The following is a 20,517-nucleotide window of genomic DNA, read 5'->3' as shown; positions in this document are numbered from 1 at the left end:
ACACGCAAACTGCAACTTTTCTATCCATCTATCTTTCTTCTTCTTTAAATAAACGAAAATGGTAAGTAAATAGCAGAACACTAAACACGACATTCAGAATAAAATATTGAAACACAACACAAAACACGTAAACTTATGAGCCCTCACAAGGGACTAGTTTTCTATGAGCCCTCCATGGGACAATATGAGCCCTCTCTGGGACAACTTTACTAACAAAAGCAAACACTCTTAAACACATACCAGATCTTGGCCTTTTTGTGCTCTCTGAGCGGTAAAGGGCCTAAAACCACAAAGAAAAAAAAAAAAAAATGTTTAGTTGGCTGAAGAGGGGCATCGGCCCGAAACGCGTTATGTAATGAAAAGCGTTCCAACCGAATAAAAAGGATGAAAAATTCGCCCAGTGTTTAAGTTTACGTCACTACATTGTGTCTTCGAAAGAAAAGAAAAGAGATATTAAAACATTAGGGGCAAATGGCCCAGATTAACTACTGTATATTGGAGCTTCCGATTCGAACTGGAAATAGCGGGATTTAAATTCGAAAATTGTTTATCAAAAGGTGTTAGGTAGATGATCCCCACGACTCTATTGTTAAAGGATAAGTATGATGTACTGAAACTAGCCGCTACTAATTTGAGGTGAGGGCACAAATTTTTAATTAAATAAATTAAAAATTGCAGCCTGGCATTGTGACAATGCGACAATAAATAATTGCTGGTTCAAAGTACCAAAATTTCATGCAACATTGTCCACTCTATGATTGTTTTTCATATTTGAATTACTTACAAACAGGTAAATAATTTTTTTATCATCATCATCATCATTATTATAAACTAGCGGACCCAGCCACACGTTGCTGTGGCTCAAAATGTATAACACTTTCCCAGTGAGGGAATTTTGAAAAATCTTTTTTTAGAGTACATTCTTATGACGTACCCTATTAAAACACAATCAAAAATGCAAAAACCCGCATCTAAAATAGTATAATAGAAGCCTAGTTCTTCACGGTAAACCTTAATCCCACCCTTTTCCCCCGCGGGGAATATCGAAAAATCTCTTTTTAGTGTATATTCTGTTGACGATCTGCTTCAGTTCATCCAAATAATGTCTCACAAAAGAGCAAACTTAGGTCGTTTTACTTGTGGAGTTAGCGCCATCTTTTGGGCATAAAATCCTTAATCCTGTCCGTCTTCTCCCTCTTCTCACGGGGAAATTTCGACATCTACATTATATAAAAACACGCCCGTATTCGAATGGAACGTTGTGTGAAAATTTCAAAGCAATCGGTGAAAAACTTTCGGAGATTACCTATTAGGAACGAACGAAATTACATTTTTATTTATATAGATTTATTATTATTATTTTTTAAATAACATCGCTTCTAATATCGCTCGATTGGGATAATTAACTTGCCAAGTTACTTCTTTATCGTTTAAAAGAACGGTGCATTGAGAAAACAAACTATTTAAAAAGTAATTAACTGGAGTAACTCTTTCGGCTATGGCGTTCGATCTACCTTTCTTTACAACATTTGATTGAGCACATAGATAGATTGAGCGTAAATGGAGATAATTTTTCGGCAGAGCCGAATATACGAAATTCGATACGTGCTCGGAAATTGTTGCTATAGTATGAGCTATAATTTCATATGTATTATTGACGGCCAATTGAGTCAAAACGGTATGAAATTAACTAATTTGCTTTCAGTACAGGCAAAAAATACAGATCTATATTTTCAATCATCAAAAATATCTTTTCAATTGAAATGTAAGAGATTTCTTACATTTGAATTTAAATTTAAAAGTCAATTTGTGTCAATATCCAAATTGTATACAATAGCTTTTTTGGTAACATTAATAAACTTTTTGCTGTTTTATTTTAACTTTACTGGCAGCATTTAAAAGTTTAGTGGCCCTATCTGTTATAATATTTTATTAGAAACTCTTGGTATTCATTAAACATACTAAATGGAATTGTCTAGTGCCACGTGTTTTCCTTATAAAAGTATTTTACATTATTTATTACTTTTTAAATAAAATTTTATAACAGCCGGGAAATTTACGCAACTTATTGCTGGAGTTTTTATCCCGAAAGCAAAGAAAATCGTTAGGGTGTGTAGGCAGCAGGCTTATATGATCCGGATAGCCAGTTATTACTAAACTAATGAACTGCTCATAGTTAAGATGCTCTCCATAGGGAAAATGGTACTTTTTTTCTTTGTAACTCTTTCTGCCTTGTGGGCACTAAGAGGGCCTCTTATAGCAAGCCCATTATGAGTTTGGCCAGGCCCACAATTGGGCGGCTGGGTGGTGAGGGACAGGGACCGACATATCCGGATGCACCACCACCCGAAAAATTCCTGGGGATTTTTCGACCCGTCCGGATTCGATCACGGGTCCCCCAGGGCGGCAGGCTGCTAACCTTGACCACTCGGCCATCAGGCCGCCGGGAAAATGGTTCTAGTTAGGTGTTACTAACGAGAAGCAATTGCAGAGATAGTTTGGTATAGCTTCATATTTTTCGACTGGTGTCAAACTTAAAGAAACTTTCACTCGTTCTTAGCATTTACAATTTCTTAAACACTCATCTCCAGCTACAAAACTGAGTGTTTTACCGTTTTTATAATTAATAATATAAAAGTTATTTTTAAAACATCGGCGCCAAACAGAGCTTATAGCTGTGCACTAATATCTATTTGTGTTTTTAAATGCAAAAAAATTTATAGAATTTAACAAAATTACTTAAAAATCTTTCTTGTGAAATTAACTGAAAAAATAAAGCAACTAAGAAATTGTATAACAGATTAAATCTCTTGATCCAAACAGTGCAGACTCTGTCTAACATAAGTGAACTCAACTCGTTGACCTTACTTAGTTAAAGAATCATACAAGTTTCCTGCCAACATCTCCCTTCACACTTCAATTTATTACTCATGGGTCAAGAAAACGCGATAAAACATGTGGACAATGCGACGGGTTAACAGACTGTTATATCCTATAACCGTAATATCGGGGACTGTAAAATCTAAGGTTTATTGTAATTTATGAAGTCGACTCCAAAAATGCAAATTTTGTAATGTGAAGAAATTGAAAAAATAACACTACATTATTTTATTTTACTGATTGAAAAAGTTAATCAGACAATACAAAATAACAGATTCTCTAAAGAACTCGTACATATTAAAGTATAACATAAGGGTTATTTGATTTATTAGTGCAATACAAATGCAAGTCTTCCTGAAACATCCAGAAACACTTCAGACGAATTTCAGTACTTTGTTCTGCAATAACTGTGTTCGTAGAAACAGATTACAATGCACTGTTGAGAGTTCATAGTGCGTATCTAATCAAGTGTACGTGAAGAGCTAACTTTGGAAATTATCTCTGTTTGTCAACATTACTTTCAACTTGTATACATATTTGCAAAAACAAATTGCCTCCGAAAGCTGTAGAATGTTTCATCCTCAATCGATGATAAATACCGACAGGAAAACACATCTTCAGCAATATTCAAATAATATGTAATATATGTTAAGTATAGCATCGAGTTGACCTAAATAGTAATTTATACATATACAGAAAGTTTTCTAAACAATAATAATATAATTGAGAGTTTCAAAAGTTCTTACATAAACACATTGAAATATCTAAGAGGCTGTTTCGTTCTTAAATATAAAATTCTGAGAACTTTCGATAGAACATCTCTTCTTATGAAGAACTCCGGTTAATTGAATGAGAGAAGAGAAAACAGAATACAATCCACTTACCATCTGAAAACAATTTATAGTATAATAAATTTTGATATCAATATACCGCAAGTGATTAGATTTATTAATATTTACCTTTATCAAGAAATTCTGCTTAATGTGAAAAAATCCCCACATTGATATTCCGAAAGGTCTTCCACCAAATCTCTTCATGAAACAAGCAATCTGAAACGAATCAATTATTAACATAATCAAATCAAATATATTCGAAAATTAAGAGGAAAAACATACTTTAAATCTATATTCTGGTGTGAGCGAAGTAGAATTATATTTTCCGATGTTGATAAAATTGTCGTAGATCTGAAATATATACATATATTTATCAAAAGTTCAACGTTACGTCCATTAACTGGACCTGTAGACTGTACATTAATTACAATACTCACAATTGATGTAAAAATTGATAATGCCCACGACACTATTAATGCTCCAAAAAAAAATGTCATACCAAATACTCCGATAACCATACAGAAAATTATATTCATCTGTACGAACAGAGCAATGTATATACAGAAACAGGATTCGTAGACATAAAATAAGTAAATAAGAGGAAAAAATGTCTTTAATTTTTCGTTAATCTCTTCAAAAATCTCCCAAACCTCCCACAGTTTCATCATTAGTTCATCAATAAAATATCTAGTTGCATTAATTGCAAGATGCAACTGAATAGAAATGTTTATCAACCTATTTCCCAGGAGTAAAGAAAAAATTACTAGAAATAAAAGTATAGAAATTACGTGAGAAGAAACATAAATAAACCAAAGTTCGATACCAGAAACGCAAAACAAAGATGGTGTGTAATCGTAATGTACCATTCTAAAAGCAGAATAACAGAAAAATAAACTCATTGTAAAACAACACAGAAGAATGAAAACGTAGAAACAGAAATAAGAAAACAAATGTCGTTCATAATTCTGAATGAATTCTTCTTCTTTCTTGAAATCCTTCATTAAGTGATGAATATTAAGTTTTCTCCTTTTCAAAATGCTGAATTGTAGAGCGGCATACAACGAACAACACCACATAATAAATTTAACATATATTTTGTTATTTTCAAATACCAAAAATGCTTGAGTACAGATACCTTCGTTTGACATGGTTATTGCAGTAAAAAATAATACCATCGCCCATAAAAACATTTCAAGTAAATTCGTGTAAATTTTGAAAATTTTGTCAATTCGTATTGTTCTTTTCTTTCGACAATTGCACGTGTCCAACATATCCAAACCGAAAACTTCCATAACAGGAATCAATTGTTGAAATGTTTTAGCTACACAATAACTGTCTGACGACTGCATAATTCTTCAAACAAATACAAGGTTTATTTTGTTATCGGGCCTTAAGTTCTATCAATTCGATATATGGTTGTTGCAGTTATTATATATTCGTTGTTATATGAATTGAATATTTGAAAATAAATCAGAAAATTTAAAATAACGAGTAACGATATCCTTATCTCTCCCTTCGAATATTCGAAAAGCCGGTGTATCAATCGCCGAAAATAGTTTCCTATTGGTTAATTTAGAACAGTATGCAGAGAATCGATTGTGTGACGTTGGAGAAGGTTTAAACGAATCAGGTTACAGACTGGCAAGAATACGTGCTGCCTAGACAAATTGTGAGAAACAAAATTTTAATTTGTATTAATTCGTATTGTTTAATATATTCCGAAATTGATATATAGGCTATTACTTTTTAATGTAATGTAAAATTATAATTCATTTCATTTCACATAATTTTTCAGTAATTTATTATTTTGCATATCTTCTATAATTTGCTATGTTTGTTTATTATGAAATATGTAATGTACTAATTAAAATACATGTACCGTGCCATTGTTTTAGACACTATATAATATGTATATTCCAGATTTATTTAAGTTATTTCTACTATGTCTGCAATTATGCACTATAGTTATTTAATATGCAACACGATGTTTGCTGCTTTTGAAAATGAATAGACATATTTTCTTAAAATTCGCATGCCCTTGTTTATCATACTCTAAAGTAGAATTTTTCTAATGACCGGAATGAATTCATGCAATTACTGTAACTGGTAGGAATTCCTCTTTATGCATTAGTGTAGCATAAACCATTCCTGATTTATTAAGGTTTTTGAAAATTAAACATTAGAGATAATTGATTCATTGATTGAATTTTTTAAAACACACAAGAGTAATAACGTTGCTCCTTTAAATTATTTGTTATACGCATATATATTGTATATAAATATATTTAAAATTTAATAATTGTTTGTAATGTATTACATAGCCTATCGTGTGCTAATGTACAGTACACTACGTAAAAAATGAGAAGCTCATAACGTTACTTATCTATCGTTATAAGCTTCTTATTCCAACCTTAAAATTAGTAGCGTTATAAGCTTATAACACTACAATTTTTAATAAATAATGCATTGTGGTACAATTGTACCAAGTCATGTATAATTTATTCATGTATAATTTACAACAGTATTGTATTCAAGTTCATGTATAATTTACCAACAGCTCGAGTTAATAATTTTCTGAAACCACCAGCTTTACTCCAGTCTTCATATTATAAGATTCGTGATGTATTGTACCCTATATGTGAGTTATATGCTCTTTCGTTATTTCTATTTCTTTTATTTGGCTGAAAGTGATTATCTAAGAAATAAAGATATCTTAATTTTTTCTAATAATTTGGCTTCATTTTATTGGTGTAGGCCGTACGGCAACGCGATACGTGGGCGAGCTGACGAGGGGGAAGTGCCTCCCGAGAGGTGTTTTATAGTAAACTGGCTCCTATTTAGGTGTTATTAATCTGAAGAAATCTCGGACAGTTCTACGTGGTCAGCCCGTTAGCCAGGCACGAACCCACGACCAAGTGTTCACCTGATTTGAAGTGCTCAGTGATTTGAAGGTGGCAGAGTGGTTTTATCAATTCAGCCTCCTTCAAATCAATGTATTTCCATGTTGATGGTATAAGGCAGGCATGTCAAACACGCGGCCCGCGGGCCGCATGCGGCCCGCCAACACATGGGTTGCGGCCCCCGAGACTTTTTAAAAATTTTTAAATATCAAGCTTTGACCCTTGAAGTGGAAAGTTTGAACTTTTTTGAACTGTACGATTCCTGCCCTTTTTGTGTTTGTTCGTTTCGTATTTCGTTCAACCAATTCAAATTGGTCGACGCTACGAAAGACGGTTATATAACGGCCGCGGCTTTGAATCTACGAATGATGATGGGCCGGCGAACATCGTGGAAGACTGCTACGCGCTGATCGGTCCATCAGCGATTGCTACAATCCATATAAAAGGAAAGGTTTTGGGGCCAAAGTCAAGTTTTTGCTGGAACTTCAAGGCGGACGTTTGTGTGCTCTACCGTAAGGTGTTTCGTCTACTATTGGCGTGACGAGTGACAGGAGGAGTGTTCCGAGTAACTGTATCCGAAGTATACGTCGCAAGGTGTCTTTTCGACGGATCTAGGAATGATGACTTTTGGAACTTTGACTGTTTGTGTGAATCTACTTTGTAAACGTCGTAATTTTTGTGATTTGTAAATCTCGTAAACCTTGTAAGTTCATGTAACGTCAAATAGTTGTCATAAACGTTTTGTTTAATATGAAAAGAGGTATTTCAAATTTGACTAACTTCATGAACAATGAGTAAGAAAAGGTCAATTGAAGAAGAACATCGTAATTTTCAAGAAAAATGGGAATTGCAATATTTTTGTGTCCAAAACAAGAATAAAATATTACACTTGATATGTAAAAACTCTATTTTAGTTCCTAAGATCATAAAAGAAATCATAAAAGAAACTATGACCGATACGTTGCAAAACTTCGTGAAGACAAATTGTCTCAATTGAAATTACTTCTTCAAAAACAACAAAGTGTATTCACTAAATCTGTTGAAGACAATACAGCTGCTGTAATAGTTAGTTATATATTATCACATTTAATCGCAAGCAGATCGAAACCATTTACCAAAGTGGAATTTATTAGTGAATGCTTAATTAAAGCGGCGGAAGTATTATGTTCAGAACAAAAAATAAATTTTAAATGTAAGTTTAAGTCGAAATACTGTAGCTAGCAGAGTTGATGGAATAGCCGATAATTTGAGAAATCAGCATAATTCAACAATATCAACATTTCAAGCGTACTCTATTGCAATTGACGAAAGTACGGATATTCGAAATATCGCTCAGCTGGCCGTTTTTATTCGCGGATGCGATGTTAATTTAAAAATAAGTGAAGAACTTTTGGAAATCATTCCTATGCATAATACAACCACCGGAGCAGATATTTTTGATGCACTTATGGAAGTTTTGATGAAGTATAAGTTACCATTGGAAAAGTTGGTTTGTCTCGCAACTGATGGTGCACCTATTACGACCAGTACTACTAAACGAGTTGTTGCGTAATTAAAAGAAACATGCAAACAGCGTGGTAATAATAATTTTGAACATTTTCATTGTATTATTCACCGGCAAGTACTGCGCTTCAAAGTTTTAAATATCGGACATGTTTTAAAAATAGTCACCTAAATTGTAAATATTATTCGAGCACGTGGACTAAATAATCGTCAATTTGCTTTATTTCTGGAAGATATAGAATGTGAATACACCGATCTACTATATTATACGGAAGTTCGTTGGCTTTCGAGTCATAAAGTGCTAAAACGATTCTTTACATTGCTGGACAAAATCACAATTTTCTTGGAAACAAAAATATATGAATGTGCTTAATTAAAAAATGGACAATGGATAAAGGACCTGGCTTTCTCGGTTGATATTACGAGTCATCTTAATCAGCTTAATCTTAAGCTTCGAGCGCAAAATCATGTTGTTACAACGCTATTTGATAATATTAACGCTTTCAAACAAAAATTATCACTTTGGCGAAAACAAATACAAAAAGAAAACCTGTCTCACTTTGAAAGCTGTCAATATCTATTGCTTAAATCCCCTAAATTAAAATTTACAGAATATGCTTACCAAATTAAATTGTTAGAAACGGAATTCGATCGAAAATTTTCTGATTTTAAAAGCTGTGAATTACAATTTCGTCTTTTTACTTCGCCTCTATCTATCGATATTCAAACTGTTGATGAAAACTTACAAATGAAATTAATTGAAATCTAATGTGATAATTTGCTGAAGCAAAAATATATGGATGTTGGAATTCCAGGTTTTTATACATATTTATCTGTAGATCGGTTTCCTAAAATGTTATCGTTTGTTACCCGTATACCGGCTATGTTCGGAAGCACTTATTTATGCGAGCAACTATTTTCTTTAATGAAAAATAACAAAAATTCAGAAAGGTCGAGGTTAACCGATCAACATTTATCATCAATTTTAAAAATTGCATCGGCTCAATATATTCATCCAAATTTTGATGACTCGCTTTGTGAAAAACGTTGTCAAATATCTTTTAAAAAATAATATTAAACTGTGATTTTGTTTATTTTTATTATAACTTTTATTTTTGTTTTTTATAAAAAAATATAAAATATTTATAGTTTAAGCTTAAAAAATAATATGAAATATAAAATGTCTATGTACGTATAATGTACAATACATTAAGTCTAATAAATACATAATATAATCATTCTAAAAACGATGTTTTATTAATTTTTGGAGAATTGAAAACATGCGGCCTCCGACTTATACAAAATAGATCGTGTGGCCCACAATATCATATGAGTTTGACATGCCTGGTATAAGGCAATGCAACATTTCGGTAGACTATAAAGCAGAGTATCGTCTCTGGTAGGTTTTTACTACAGGAGAGTAACCAAGTCGCATATTTAGCTCCTGGTAGACATGTTCTTAAATAATACAGTCGAGTCCCAGAAACTCGACTCTCGATAATTCCATATTCTTAAAATTCGTCATGCCACCTGTGACCAAATGCATAAAACCATCGAACACTAGTAGTTGGTCGTAGGGTTAAGTAATAAATATTGAACTTTTTTTATTTCAAAACGCTGAATTGAAAAGCTATGTACAGGGAATAACTCCATGCAAGAAATGTGATATAGACATTATTAGTTTTAAATATCAAAAATGCTTGACTACAAAACCCTTCAGATGGTGCTATCATTGTAGCAAACAATAAACTATCGCCCACAAAAATATTTAGAGGAAATTCGAGTAAAAGTTTTCAAATTGTGTCGACTTCGTCTTTGTACCGTTCATGTTTCCAGTGTGATTAGAAGTGATTACGTTGCCTGGAAAAATTCGCGATAAATAAAATTTTAATCGACATATTCTTTTTAATATGTTATTGGATTATATATTTGAGACTTTTGAGAATATACTCGAAATAGAAGCATATTTATCGATCTTATAGAGTAATTTTCTATTGTAATCATTGTGATTATATAGCTTAAAACTTATATAAATTCAATTTCATAGTTATTAATCTAATTAATAACTAATAATGATTTTCATAATCGAAATAGAGTTATTTCAGAACCAAAATTTCATTCGTATAAACGAATTAAACGTTGTGAAATAAATTTAGAAGAAACGCATAATCTTGAGTATTGAGCAAGAATATTAGAAATCGCATTAAATCGCTTTCACACGCACGCATGCGGTTTACAAGTTTTATGGAACCCAAAGTTAAAGAAGCATATTTTGCTTTGTGGCATGCTCTCTTTGTAATATCAACATATTTTTAACAAATGAAATACATGGAATGTACAACGTATACATACATATTTTCACGCTTATAATCCGAAAAAAAGTCATCACAGGCAAGGAAAAACTACCATCTTACAAACTATACATTCAGCAACTTTCTGCACATATTCTTGTTCAGAAACACCACCTTTGCTTCACATACGTTCGTGTCTATTTTAGCACACTTTCTCATATTCTCATTCTGATTCAATCCCTTCCTTTTTTCAGATACTCGTCTACTTGTTTTAACCAAGCTTTTCCCTGCTGCGCTTCTCATCTATCTTTCTTTTGTATACTCTCTTTAACAGTTATTTTCTTTCCATATTCTCAACATGACTGGACTATATTCTTGTTTTTCCCACACTTCTCCAGCATTTCGTTCCATTTATCTCCTTTTTATGACACACAATTTTCTGAACTACCTCATCTCACATGAAGTAATGCCACACCTAAGAATCTTCTGCAATACTAAAGTTTCGCCACTATACACGAGCACAGGAACTACGACACTTCCATACAAACCGATCGTGCCTCTTTGACATTAATGGTATACAAGGTCTTCTATCCCATTAATTATTTGCATATTAAAGGCAGATCTATCAGCCGGCCAACTAGTCTTTTAATTATACTGAACGTAACGTATGAAAGTCCAGGAATATAGCAATTATATCTGAATTTATAGTTAAAGCTGAACATACAATCATAGGGAAGAAATGTCTGCTACATACAAGATTCGCTTTCCTTCCATATTGTTTTTGTCACAAATATAGGAAATGAATTTTATACAGAGATAAAGTAAAATCTGCAAATTATCATTTAAAGTCGTCTACGTGGACGTTCTCTGCAAAGATCTATTTGATAAAAGTATAAAAGATGTTTTCTTTGAAATAATATAAACTTTGAGACTTTCACTTTCTAAAAAATACATGTTTATTCATATAAAACTTTATGCAAATACAGTAGATTCTCGCTAGTCCGAACACCGCTAATCCGAACATGTTTCGTTCGGCAAAGAGAAAATTTTCTCTAACAAGAGGTCTACTTTGGAATGTTGCCTTTTTCTTTCCTGAGTGAACCACGTGAATCTGCTTCGTCAAGCTTGTCAAACGTTGAGGGCCTTGCTGTTTGTCGATTTTCAACTGATTTTTCTGAAGTAGGGGCACAAAACTACTCCATTCTTGCGCGGTTTTTTCCAGGCGGTTATTGTGGACTTGTCCACTCTAAACTTTAATGCCAATTTCTCTTCACTTATACCATTTTCCAGTTTTCTAAAAACGTCCAGCTTATCTTTCAACGTACACATGAGGTTTCGTTTCGTGCTATTATAGCAGCAGACTAAACTGATCTAAAATAATGAAAAGCAAAGAGCACATTCAACATCCACGATTAAGCGTGCTAACTCACACAGTAGCGTCAGTAAACCGATTGAAATCCTGGGTTTGTAATAAAAACAACGTTTTTTACAGTTAAAATAATTTTAAGGTAAACAATGAAGGCAAGTTGCCATTTCAAAATTACAAAACTTGTTTTTATAAAGCTTTTGCGCTGTCTATTGAATACAAGTCCGATGAAATAAAGGGTAGCACGCTGACGTCATTGATGGTGTCGGATCTATATAAACCGGACCGGTTTTACTGCTGGGTTTCTTCATTATTTCAGTTATTCGGCTAATCCGAAAACGTGCTAATCTAAACTGGGCACAGTCCAATTAGTTCGTACCAGCAAGATTCTACTGTACATCTGCTTAAACCAAAACGAAATATAATATAACGAATATGTAGCTGTTTTTTGGAAAATGTAAGAAATAGTTAAATTTAAAAGTTAAATCATTCTTAATAATTGCAATTTTTGATCATATTTTTAATTTATCTAACTTAAAATATATGCTTTGCCTCTCAGATTAGTAGCGGCTTGTACCTGTATATCATACTTTTCCTTTAACAATTGAGTCGTGCCGTCATCTATCTAACACATTTTGGAAAAAAAATTTTTGAATGCAAATAATGTGACTTTTGGTTTTCTTTGAAAGTCCTTGTAATCGTGGTTGTTAATCGGAAAAAGTCTTATATAGTTAATGTCCACGTGCTGTTTTTATCGCGTCTTAAAATTCATGTAGCTAACACCTTTCTCGAGATTAAGAAAGGACAGGCAATAGGAATTTATGTCTACAATTTTTTTCAAATTGCAGCACAGTGAACAATGATTATTCGAAAATGTCTTCAAAATGAACTAATACATTTCGTCGAAGTCCTATCTGTTACGGTTAATACATTAATTTACTGACTGATTATTTTATACATGAGATTTCAATGTTGACATGTTGAGTAATGGCATTTTCGTCGAGTATCTTTGAATACCGTAAAAACTTAATTCAGCTATATAATTATTAATTGAAAGATGTAAATTTAATAATCTGAATGCTGTATTTCGAAAATAATTTAGTTAAGTTAATTAGCATCACAACTTTCATTTTTCTGCTGAGAAATGTTCATTTTATCCTTTACAAAATGTTTTTCTGCACTATTTATGAGTGTCTTTCAGGTGTTCGCTACAGAAGATTGAATAATGAGTGCAACTTGTATTCGATCAAAAATAACAGAACATTTATTTAAAAAGGCTCATAAGTATACTGTTCACCAATATCTTTTCATTAAGGTTGAGATGGAGATTTAGCAGAAAATATGATTTGTATTTACAGTGTGCTTTTAATATACGGTATTATCTTGTTCGTTATTGTGTTGTTTCGTATGATAAGAAAACACCAGTTAGTCCGATATTCATTCCTGACTTTCGAGAAAGATGTTAGAAACATGAAGATGAATACAAAAGGCAGAAAAATTAAAAGAAAGAAGTTTCGATTAACTATACAGGAACTTCTTATACAAACCGAAAATCACGTTATTTCAATTCGAATATTTTTTCCTGAAACGACTTAGATTGATGACTGCCACAACTCTATTGTTAAAAGAAAAGTGTGATGTACAGGGGCAAAACACCACTAATTTGTGGTAGTGAGCGCGTATTTTAAATTAAATAAATTAAAAATATGATTAAGAATTGCAACCTGGCATTGTGAAAATGTCACAACTAATAATTACTCGTTTCACTTACTTTTTCGATTAAAAATCAGCTCTTCATACGTATATCAATTTATTGTTGGTTTATTTATTTATTTATTAGGCATAGTAGATACACTCCTTGATGCGGGCAGCAAAACCATCTCCCGAAAAAACAAAACACTTAGATACAATGAACGTAAGTTTAGAAACAAAACTATATATTATTACAATAAAAAATTAGATAACAATTTAGATATAAATGAATAATTAATAATTAATTAATATAAAAAATAAAATTCTTAGAGGATTTTTTTTTGCCATTAGGGATTGCGGAGAAAAGCTCAAGGAGTTAAACTCTCCTTAAGTATTTTTCATGATTAAATAAAAACATTTTAATTTCTTCAATTTACTGTAAACAGGAAGTAAATAATTTAATTACAAAACAATAAAACATTAAACATGCAGAACATTAAAATTAATATTGATCACAGATTCAATACGCAATAGAAATAAATGTTTCATAAGCCGTAAGTTTAAACAAGTCTCGTAACACTATATTCAAGTCTTATATCCACACAATGAAATATTCATACAATTGAATTCATTTCTGCTTCCATATTTATATCGACTAACATATACTGATTTGAATACATTTGTGGCATTTTTAAATTATTACAATTTACGTACACATTTCTCGTATTGCTGATGAATTTTAATTTATTTGAATTCATGATTGTATTATATTGAATTTGTCAAATTATAAATGATAATACAATCATGAATTCAATTAAATTAAAATTCATCAGCAATACGAGAAATGTGTACGTAAATTGTAATAATTTAAAAATGCCACAAATGTATTCAAATCAGTATATGTTAGTCGATATAAATATGGAAGCAGAAATGAATTCAATTGTATGAATATTTCATTGTGTGGATATAAGACTTGAATATAGTGTTACGAGACTTGTTTAAACTTACGGCTTATGAAACATTTATTTCTATTGCGTATTGAATCTGTGATCAATATTAATTTTAATGTTTGCCATGTTTAATGTTTTATTGTTTTGTAATTAAATTATTTACTTCCTGTTTACAATAAATTAAAGAAATTAAAATGTTTTTATTTAATTATGAATAAAATTCAATCTCAACCTAAGTAAAGTTTAGAAACAATTTATGAATAAATATGTTTAAAGCTTAAGATTATAACAGAAATTAAGTTCCGATAATAGAATTTTTATATATATTATGATCTTTTATAATAATTTTTTTGAATTAAATACAACAGTTATTTTCTCGATTTTATGGTTTTTTTCTTTCATTGCATTTATGTTCACTTTGAATATTATTTAGTTTATTTTAATCCACTGTTGCACGAAAACATTTATTTTCAAGTGTTTTAATCTCACTCTGACTCCTATGTTTTTCTCACAATGCTTGGTCCAGAAATCTTTGGAAAATAACACAATACAGAAAAGTCCAGAAATCTTTGGAAAATAAAGTTAGAGTTAGTTTGTTATAATTACTAGCACTCATTCTCAAACTGTTTGTTTTTTTTCAGCATCCATTCTCTTCATTCTGTGACGCATACAGGCAGCTTTACACTGACGCGTAAAATTGTCCACATGTTTAATCTTCTTCGCTTTGATTGAAAACACGCAAATTTTGCTTTTTGACACTCAGTTAGTATTGAGAATTGTTATTTATTTATACTGTTGATTGTTCTCACACATGAAATGCTTTCTGTATTATCAAAGAAATTTGTCAGTAATCTTCTATAGGATGAAACATGATGGGAGATTAAATTTTTTTACTTGAATGATTCGTTGTTTCCTGAAAAATAGTGGACCACTTGCACCGAAATATAGCGTTTATTTAGTTATAACAATAACTTTGTTAAATGATTTATCCATTACATTCATTCGATAAATTCTTTATTCTCTTGTTAATTTTCAAAGAACTTTGATATAGCGTATATATTCTGAATATAATAGACAATTATTACGATATAGCAGCTTTCCTGATGTAAAATTAACTATAGTAATAAGTTAATACATTTTGTTCTTGTTGCTTTGAGCAGACAGTAAAATGGTGTCCGAGAAAAGTAAATTTTCATCAGCTAGTTTTGTAGCTATTCACGCCTGAACCCCTGTGACGAAGAAATGTGTTTAACACAACTACCTGAAGCATATAAACAACACTTTGGTATATTTCTTGTCAATCAAGCAATTAAATATAATGAGGTAGTAACACCTAACAATTGAAGTATGGATGATTGAAGAAACTTAACATGTTCTGTCGTTGCGTATGTGATTTCAAGGAACTTGCAAAATATCGTAACAATTGCTACTTTTATATTGTAAATGTTTTGATATAAAAGTAACAACAACAAAACCAGTTAGTGATGTCCGGAATAAATTATTATCTTGTTCTAATCCCACACAGCGAAAAAGAAAAAAAAATATATATATATATATATATACTAATTACACCAGCTGCGTTTATTTGTCTGAAATAAAATTCAGGACGATGAACTGACAGTGTATTTGGCAATTAGATAAAAAAAATTCAAATGCTACATCTCTTGTAATCAGTAAAATCTTGATCAACTTATAGAACTTTTGCAGAAAGCTGTATCTCGACCTGACCAGGTCCTAATTTGATTCGTCATTCATTCAGGATTAAAGAATACACGTGATAGAGATTTTCTCAGTTACTTTATTATCGAGTCAAGGGCTCGATGTCGTGTCTTTTTCGATTATCGGCATTCCAAACAACTGTGGAATATTATAAAGTTGTCATTCACCAAAATGAAAGTCGTTTCCATAATAGAAATGAAAACATTTCCATTCCTCCGACTCATTCAGGAATAGTTTTACGTAACTAATTCTACTTATTAAAGAGGAATGTTGTTGAAGGTCAAATATAATTGATCAAATATAGTAAATATCAATAAAAAATTGGAAAGGATTAAATTCTCTCTATGATCTGAAAGTAGTTTACCATAATACCTCACGTTTGCAATATCGACGAGACACCGGAAATAAAAAGAAATTGCCGGTAAATAAAAGTTACTTTAGGCACAAACAAAACATATTCCGAAGACAGTAATATCATGGAAATGAAATATTTGAAACTCTATAATACTGCTGAGATACGCTTATGATATTTCGGGCATTATATGCGAAGAGAAACATTCTGTATGTACACAGAATAGCTTCATCTATTGACAGGTGTTTTAAACGCCAGAAAATTAAACCGGCAACGAGTTGATGGAAATTCCCGGCAACATTTAAAATTTTAGTTGCACCATCTGTTGTCATATTTCATTTTACACAAATTTTAATATTTGTTTAAAATGTTGTATAATTCTAACTATTATCAAATGGCGACAAGCTTAATTTTGAGGGTTGAAATGGGATTTGTAAAGAATTTTAAATGCTAGTAAAATCGTCATGTAAGTCTGACCATATTGGAGATAAGCACGATTTCTGCATATTCTCGAACATTAACACACACACACACACACACACACACACCCGCCAGACTCACATTCGTACATACAAAAATTACTTACAACTTTTAGTATTTCTTAGTCTCAACGTGTCCCAAGTTAAAAAATGTTAAAATGTTAAAAGATCATTTATTCACCATTGACTGTACTTTCACTTTGTTAGGTATAAAGGTCGGGAAAAGTGATAACACATAAAATTTACTAATAAGTACAGTCAAACCTGTTTTTGTGCGGGGGATAGGGACCGCATAAAAGAAAATGCATAAAAAAATCGCGCGAAACTTCACGAGTGGCTATAAAAAATAGTTTTCGCAACACAATTAAAAAAATATTTTTTATGCGGTGAATAGGTACCGCATAAAAAAAGTCTCACGTAGAAAATAACTCGAAACTGTACGAAATAACTAGGAATTGCTTTTTTAACTCCTTGGGCGTTTTTCTGCAACACCTAATGGGGAAAAAATCCTCTAAGAATTTTAATTTTTATATTAATTAATTATTTCCACTTAAATACGAATCTAACATTAAAAAGTTAAAAATAATTGTTAAATAATGATTTTATTTGATAAATGTAGCTGCAGGAAGTGTTATTTCATTTAACAAGGCGTGAAATTTTAGACCTGCAGTCTAAAGCTGGAGGGGAGCTAACTTACAGCATCTGTTCAAATATAACATAATATTTATGGTTTTTATGCTATTAAAATAAGAGGGGACCGAAATAAACGTATGAAAATAAAATTTTTCTGAATAAAAAATGAAAAAACCTGCTGATGTCATAGAAAACAACCAATAGAATTTTTAAAAATTTTACAGGAGTCAATTATGTTCCAATTTGATTGAAATTTTTATATACCGCACAAAAAAAATCGCACAAAACAAATCGCACAAATAAAAATTGCACAGAAAAAGACCGCACAAAAACAGGTTTGACTGTAATAAAGAACAAATTAATTAAATTTTCATACTACAAACATCTCCATCCACTTTTAAATTAAGTTGTTGCCATATTGTTAATTTAAAATATAAACAAACATTAAAATAAAGGAAAAATAAAGCGTATCCACCATTTTGACAGAACGAGTCATTTCTGTTTTGTCAAGCGATGCGAATTTCATCAATTGTTTTCATTAAAACCATTTCATTCCATTTTACATATGATTTTATTATTTTCATACATATTAGAAATAATTATCAGAAGAAAAATTGAAATACAATTGACATGTCCTATGTTTTCGCTGCTACAAATAACATTCCTTACAGTCGTTTATTTTTGATAAATAAAAATAAAATAAAACTAATACTTTAATATTTTCCGTATTACAATTTTACAGAGGAAGACTATTTATTACTGTTATTAATAGAAATATTAATTGCTTTTCAAATAATTTTGTATAATATCCTGGATTATATCTTTTATAAGTTATTAAAGTATATTTACACTAGAAATGTAAGTATTCAGGTGTATACTTTCGAGTAGTATTAATATAAATTATTTAAACTTTATATTATATAAGATAAACCATTGAATATCTAATTAAAGATTTAAAAGTATAATATGAATAATAATGATTGTAAATAATATTAAAATATATTTTTCTTTAAAAATGATTTAAATATTATCAGCAGAACAGTGAAGGATGCTATAAATTTTATGACGTATATGATTCAATTATATTATTGCACAATAGCCAATAAATGTTTACGTGAAACGGGTGAAATTAAAACACACATAATGGTTATTGGTCGAATCTAATCATACCACTCTACCTGGAGCTACCCAGATCGATTAAATAAACTGCTTATGTCTGCAGAGTTTTCCTTGTATCGTTCTGTAACTTCATTGTCTGCAATAATCTCGTATAGCACTAACCGCTGTTTCAATCCGTAAAACTCATTATGAATGATGTTTTACTCTCTTTACGTATATTTATTGTAACTATTACACTGAAGATAAACTATGCAAGCAGAATTCTAATTTCTGTTGATATATAGGTCATTTTCTTTTGAAAAAATGGTTTGTTTCGCTTCTCTGTTAGAACCATTTATGAGATCTATCATGCCGTTTGGGCTGTACTTGTTAAAACCTTGTTCATGTATATTGAATAAGAGTAGACCCAAGAACCACTTTGCATATTCGCCGTTATATCGAATGTACACGCATTTCGTAGAGTTCTTTCTCTGGTTGGTAACGATTCTGTTCCTGATAAGATTATTCGATGGCAACCTTTACGGTTTACGTGTTAACAACATGTATAAAGAAAATGCATTCGAAGAATCAATGGTAAACGCATTCATAGCCAGCTACCTTTCATTCCAATACAGCATTCTCAAGAGGAGAAAGGTTTCTGCTCACTGTGTGTTGAGCTCATACGAGGGGGAGCAAAAAGAATATGAAAAAATTGAAAAATATTTGTATGCGCCCTTTTCTATCGCAGTCATCGCAGCTATAGCAGTAACGGTTGTGTCGGGAATAATATTATACACGGAAATAAAAAAACTGAACGGAACAGATACCGAAGCATTTCTTGTGGCTGTTCTACACGCTCTGCATTACATGTATACCATTGGTAACGTTGCCACTGTTTTTGTCGGAGCTCTGTTAACAATATATTTTCTGCATAAAAGATTCGATAAAATGTCTGAAGAAATAGCCAAGTTGAACACTACTCAAGGCTTCTTGAGAGAAAAGTTGGAAAGAATTATTCAAAAGCACGTAGAAATTTGGCAGTGTCTTGACGGAATGAACGAAGAAATGAATAAATGCCTTTGCCTCAATTACACAGCTTACCTGTACATATGCTGCTTCTTTTTGTATGAAGCGTTGTTTGTGAAAATGGACTTTGATATGAAATTGTTAACAGCAATTCTGGCATTTTTTTTCCTCCTTGGAGTGATTTTAGTCAGTTGGACTCTTTCTGCGATTACTACAGCAGTAAGTATATAACATTTAATAAAAAACTTCAATTTCAGTAATTTAAATTGGTGTAAGTAATATATTACAAAAGAAAAAGCACATTTACAAAATAATAAAAAATTAGTTATAAATTCGATAAGCTTTTGTGATTTACTTCTTAACTTCTCCCAATTTTCTAATTACAGATGTATGACAACTTCGTATCCATAGAAAGAATTTCCTTTGCAGATCTGCCTTTGACTTTCAAAGTTAAGGTATTTCTTAAGATATTTTAATGTCCTTACGAAAATTTATTATAGAAGAAATAATGTAAAGTTTATAAATTTCTAACGCGATTATTAAACTCTCATCTTTCGCAGTTGAATAGCTTTGTGAAGAGATTTACGAAGTTTCCTCTAGGTATTTCGATTGGAGGATTTTTCTACGTGAAAGAGGACTTCGTCATAAAGGTAAATGTAAATGTAAAATTACTCTGAAGTAATTAATATACAGATTTTTATTTCCAGGTGATCGAAGGAATATATTCGATATTTTCATCAATTTTGGAAGTAACTGGTGTTATGCAGGAGACAAACAAATGTGCGGTAAAGATCG

The 20,517-nt window shown here is 31.3% G+C and overlaps 2 protein-coding genes across 2 annotated transcripts in view; both read right to left on the bottom strand.

Moving 5' to 3' along the window:
• Positions 1-20,517, bottom strand: part of LOC136990652 (uncharacterized) — a 194,309-nt gene that overhangs the window by 40,834 nt on the left and 132,958 nt on the right. The gene's annotated exons all lie outside the window — the stretch shown is intronic.
• LOC136990642 (uncharacterized) overlaps positions 3,645-20,517 on the bottom strand; it is a 40,588-nt gene continuing 23,715 nt past the window's right edge. The window contains exon 4 of the mRNA XM_067289032.1: positions 3,645-3,767. Within this exon, the coding sequence (XP_067145133.1) occupies positions 3,645-3,767 (123 nt within the window). The remainder of the gene's footprint in view (positions 3,768-20,517) is intronic.

Source organism: Centruroides vittatus, unplaced genomic scaffold (genome assembly GCF_030686945.1).
Source record: "Centruroides vittatus isolate TY-2023 unplaced genomic scaffold, ASM3068694v2 scaffold_996, whole genome shotgun sequence".
NCBI lineage: Eukaryota > Metazoa > Arthropoda > Arachnida > Scorpiones > Buthidae > Centruroides > Centruroides vittatus.
The sequence above is the reverse complement of the archived record's forward strand: the minus strand, read 5'-3'. Positions and strand labels throughout refer to the sequence as shown.